Raw genomic sequence first — 4,870 nt, forward strand, 5'->3', positions numbered from 1 at the left:
TATCCTTGCCTTAGTGGTTAAAGACGGTATGGATTTGTATAATGAATCTATTTCTAGGATACGCGAGGCCGTTAAGTTCGTTAGAGGATCAGCAGAAAGATTGAAGAAGTTTAAAGAATGCGCTGAACAACGGAAGATTAACATCACCAAATTTCTTAGCTTGGATTGCGAGACTAGATGGAATTCTACTTACCATATGTTGAGTGCAGCTGAAAAATATGAGGAGGCCTTCTACCAATTTGAAGAATTAGGGTATGCGGATAAATTTCTTAATCCCCCTCGACCACCAACAAGAGGTAAAACAAACGTACCAGCAGTACCAGCAGTTCCTAAGGTATGGCCCGTTGCTTCTGATTGGGAAACAGCTCGTGCATTTGTTAGATTGCTAAAAACTTTCTATGATGCTACATTGAAATTTTCTGGATCAACTTATGTCACGTCTAATTTATTCCTCGACGAAGTAATTTGTATTAATGACGTATTGCAAGAATGGGTTAAGAATGGTAATGTGTTATTGTCTGACATGGATGACTGGATGGTTCTTAAATATGAAAAGTATTGGGCAGTGGATAAAATCAACAAAATGTTATACATTGCTGTGTTGCTTGACCCACGACGCAAGGAAGCCTATCTTAGATTTGCTTTGACAGAGTTACTGAAAGAGAATCATGTTTCAGTTGACCACGAGGTCCATGAGATGATGACTGCAGTGAAACTTATTTTAACAAATATGTTTGAGGAGTATGCACTGTTATATAAAGGGGATGATACGGATTCAAGACCAACAGCTTCAGTACAGACTTCTCGTTCACTAGAACCTCAAAATCCGATCAACAGATTTGTTGAGTCTGAAAAACATCAAGAAACAGTGGAGGGAAAAACAGAGCTGGATATGTATTTCTCAGAGAAAAGATAGGATTTTAATCCACAATTCGATATTCTGAATTGGTGGAAGGTTAACTCTTCAAAGTATAAGATCTTGTCCATGATAGCTCGAGACGTGCTTGCTATGCAAGTATCAACAGTAGCTTCAGAATCAGCTTTCTCCACGGGTGGTCGTGTTCTTAATGAGTTTCGAAGTTCCATGCTGCCAAAAACAGTCCAAGCACTGATCTGTGCTCAAAATTGGCTTCTAGATAAACCAATCAATCTCGAGGAGCTGATAGAAGCGGTTGAAAAAATTGACTTAGGTAAATCTCAAACCTTGCTTCCTTTGTTTTTACATCTTTCTCTTTGTGATCAGCCTTGCACTAATTAAGTTGATTTCTCAAACCTTGCTATATTTTGATGTGATGCTACAACTTTGGGGCCTATGGGGCATAATTTTTTGTGTGCAAATGTGACCTGATCAGTTCATTATAGGGTCTGCGATTGGGTCATAATCAATCTTAAAACTTTGGCTTGTTGTTCCTCAATGTCGATTGAGTCTGCGGTCTAGTTGTGATCAGCCATTTTAAATGGTCTTTACTAACCAATGTTGATTGGTTTTTGTTTCTTCTTGTTTATTGCTGCCTTATATCTGTTTGTGACATTGGTTCCTTCGGCTTATGATATATCAAATCAAATTAGGAACTTATGATCACAATGATGCCTAAATTTAGTGTTTACTGATTATCTATAACTCCTCATTTTACAGATGCGGCAGAAATCTTGCAGGAAATTCCAGACATATCTATCATGGATTGAATAAACTAGTACTCGAATCCAAGGTCTCTTTTTCAGTTTTTGGCATCAGAGATTCATATGTCTTTGCACCAGACTTGTTGCATTTGAATTAGTACTCTTTTGTGTTAACTGTTAACTATCTTATGTCCTTTGTTGCTTTTGAATTACTGAATTAGTACTCTTTTGCTTTTGAATTACTGAATTAGTACTCTTTTGCTTTTGAATTACTGAATTAGTACTCTTTCTGTACTTAGTTTTTTTTTTTGATGTCTTGTGATCAAATCCGCGGTTAATCCGCAACCGGCCCGCAAAATCCGCTGATCCGCAGAGGGAAAATCCGCGGATGATTGGACCGGTCACGGTTTGAATTCCCAAATCCGCAACTTTGACGGTTTGGTTGCGGGTGACCCCTAATCCGCAACCGTCCGTCCGTTGCTTACCCCTACGCCCACGTAGTTGAACTCAATGGGTCAAAAGAAAAGCTAGTTGTGGATAAGAAGATGAGAGAGAGTTGGCAAGAAAAAGAGTGATGATTTGTTTTCTCATCCACATTGTGAGATAGATAGAACAAGAAAGATATAAACAGAAGCGTAAAAAGATTAGTCCTTTTTTCATCTTTCAATTTCTGCAATGGAAGTGGGTATGTCTTTAAATGCATTAGTTAAGCTTCCATTATCAACATCAAGAAGAACTCATGAAGATTTACTCTCAAAACATTCTCTTTTTACTAGTAGTACTAAAACCCACACGCAACAGAGGAATGAAAATGGTTTTGTAATTCAAGCAAAACAAAAGAGAGGAATGCAAGCGCGACAATTCACTGGGAAAACTCCTCCACCACAGTTACCTAAGATTGAAGATGATGGGAATCCTAAGTTTGTCATCTTCATCCGTATGGCTAATGTTAGCTCTTCTTTTCCTCTCCTTAATTAATTAATCTATTTTTGGTCAATTGTTTAGCTAAGATTGAGTTTGAACAAATTAATGTTGTTCTGCATTTATTGATCAAAATAAAATAAAATCTTTGTTTTTGCATTTTGTTATTTATGCATACAATTCTGCCAAGGTATTGGTGATATCATGTGCACTTAGGTTATGCGCTTCTTGTTTGAATGAACAGGTTTATCTATGGTATCCAATAAATATTATTACTGGTGGTACAACTGCCAAGATTATGGTTGCGGCAAAAGACAATTTTCTCGGAAAGTACATTTACAAGGACACGATCGCTAGGAATCTTGCTGCCGTGCTTTATCAGGTGACACTTTTGTTATGGATGCATGTAATTGCGCTGTAAATGTACATCGAACTAATTGCTGTGTTTGATGAACCAAAGATTAGTCACCTCATTAACCATTGCTGACTGGCATTATAACGTGCTCTATAACTTTGAACAGGATGAGAAGGAACTACAGAAAACAGCAGTTAGGCAGCACCGTGTTCTGCGGAATTGCACTGAGTTCAGATATGGGTTCAAGCTTCTTGTAATATTCTGCCTTACACTAGGTTTATTTGGATGCTTATTAGCTCTCTAATCCAAAAGAAAAAATATTGCTGCATTGGTTCTGACTAGTTTAACTGTGCAGGAAGGTAAAAACTTGAGAGCTGGACTTTCTAGTTCTGGGGTTATTGAGGTGAGATTGCTGCTCTTGTAAATTTCATACCTTTCTTTCACTTATGTCTTATCTCAAGATTGTATTTCAACTATCAAGGGTAGTGCTATACATGAGAATGCATCAAGTCAAATAGGGTGAGTCTGGTGTGCCTTATTCCGTTAAAAGTTGAGTAGTTAACAGAGCGCAGAATTATTCCGTACAGGCTTCTTATGATTCATGTAGTGCCGCAAGAGTCAAAAATCTTTTTTATGCTCCAAGCAATGTCTTAGAATCAGAACTGGTGTGCCTGTATTGTAAATTTTCTCTGGAATAGGTTCCACATGTCTTTTACAGTAGTTTCTAATATTTGTCAAAAAAATGTCATCTGGTTCTGCTGAACAATGCCTTTTTTGACCTCATTTTCAGCTTCCAACGAAAGATGAGCTCAAAACCGTGCTAGATAAAGTATTGGAATCATTTGGGGATGCCAAGGAATCATTTGGGAAGCTGACATCCTTAGGTTCAACAAGTGAAGGAGAGCCTGCCGAAGAACCCAAACCGAAATCCAAGTGAGCTTCAAAGATATACGTTCTTGACACTTGAAAAAACATCTTATCCTCTTCCCCGCAGTCGTGCATCATATACCTCACCTTCTGCTTGCTAATAATCCATATGTGCAACGCAATCAACGAATTTTGGTTCCATAAATGCAACACAAATCAATGAATTTCGGTTCCTTTTTTTACGCATGGTTTATATTGTTTGTTCTCTGTGCTTTATCAACTTGGAGGCAAAATCAACGCCCCCACAAAGATGCCCAACCTTGGGAGCTGTTGATTACAGCACCTTTTCCCGGCCTCAGCAAATCTCCTTGGTTTTAAGCTAGTTAGTCACATAGAAATTTCACCTGCTTACAAACCACAATTTTTTTTGTTCTGCACAGAAGTTGTATTATTGAGTTATATTCATAAAAACCTTACACCTACCTTTTTTTCGCTACAGAGTGAAAAGCTGAAACTGAGGTCCCCTCTAAACTGTTCGGACATTGGTCATAAATTGTCTTCGTAAGCTCATGCAGCTTCAGTTTGACTTTTACTCAGCAGAACGGCGAAGCAACAAGGTTTTTTGTTCATAATATGTTAGTTTCTATAAACAAAACTGATTGTTGGTTCTCTTATTTCGCAGCATCTTTTTCCATCTTAATATGAATGTAGTAAAATTGTGCAGACTTGTTTCTCGCACTAACTCAAACTTGTCAAGTAACAACTTTCATAGAACTGGAAATGTTAAGAAATACCAAATCGAAGGAAAATAGTGTTTTGTTTATGATTTGTTTATTACGGCTGGGCACACACCACAAATAGCAATGTGATAGGGCATTTGCAATGGACTTCGTAATATCTGGTACAAGGGAATCAGGCCCCCTAAGTGGTACAAGGGAATCTGGTACAATGCCGGGTCATAGCTGTGTCCGACACTTGTACACTTTGTAAGACATGACTGATTGACTGTCACGACACATACGACTACTGTAGAAAATTTAAAATATCAGATGTAATGCTAAATTATCCGCAAAATCGTGTGTTTCTTGACGGAATTGTGGTCAACAT

The 4,870-nt window shown here is 37.9% G+C and overlaps 1 protein-coding gene across 1 annotated transcript; it reads left to right on the top strand.

Moving 5' to 3' along the window:
• Positions 1–2,183: 2,183 nt before the first annotated feature.
• Positions 2,184–4,589, top strand: LOC113302674 (protein HHL1, chloroplastic-like). The gene is made up of 6 exons (XM_026551620.1): positions 2,184–2,568; positions 2,786–2,923; positions 3,063–3,149; positions 3,252–3,299; positions 3,687–3,829; positions 4,263–4,589. The coding sequence occupies exons 1-6, from the start codon at positions 2,296–2,298 to the stop codon at positions 4,273–4,275; spliced, it is 702 nt and encodes a 233-aa protein (XP_026407405.1). The 5' UTR covers positions 2,184–2,295; the 3' UTR covers positions 4,276–4,589.
• Positions 4,590–4,870: the final 281 nt, after the last annotated feature.

Source organism: Papaver somniferum, chromosome 8, assembly GCF_003573695.1.
Source record: "Papaver somniferum cultivar HN1 chromosome 8, ASM357369v1, whole genome shotgun sequence".
Taxonomy (NCBI): domain Eukaryota; kingdom Viridiplantae; phylum Streptophyta; class Magnoliopsida; order Ranunculales; family Papaveraceae; genus Papaver; species Papaver somniferum.

Bases quoted from the DNA above. Each gene is read 5' to 3' on its own strand.
- LOC113302674 (XM_026551620.1), top strand. From the start codon at position 2,296: ATGGAAGTGGGTATGTCTTTAAATGCATTAGTTAAGCTTCCATTATCA. The intron at 2,569-2,785 runs GTTAGCTCTTCT...TTGAATGAACAG, and splicing joins TCTTCATCCGTATGGCTAAT to GTTTATCTATGGTATCCAAT. The intron at 3,150-3,251 runs GTAATATTCTGC...TTAACTGTGCAG, and splicing joins GATATGGGTTCAAGCTTCTT to GAAGGTAAAAACTTGAGAGC.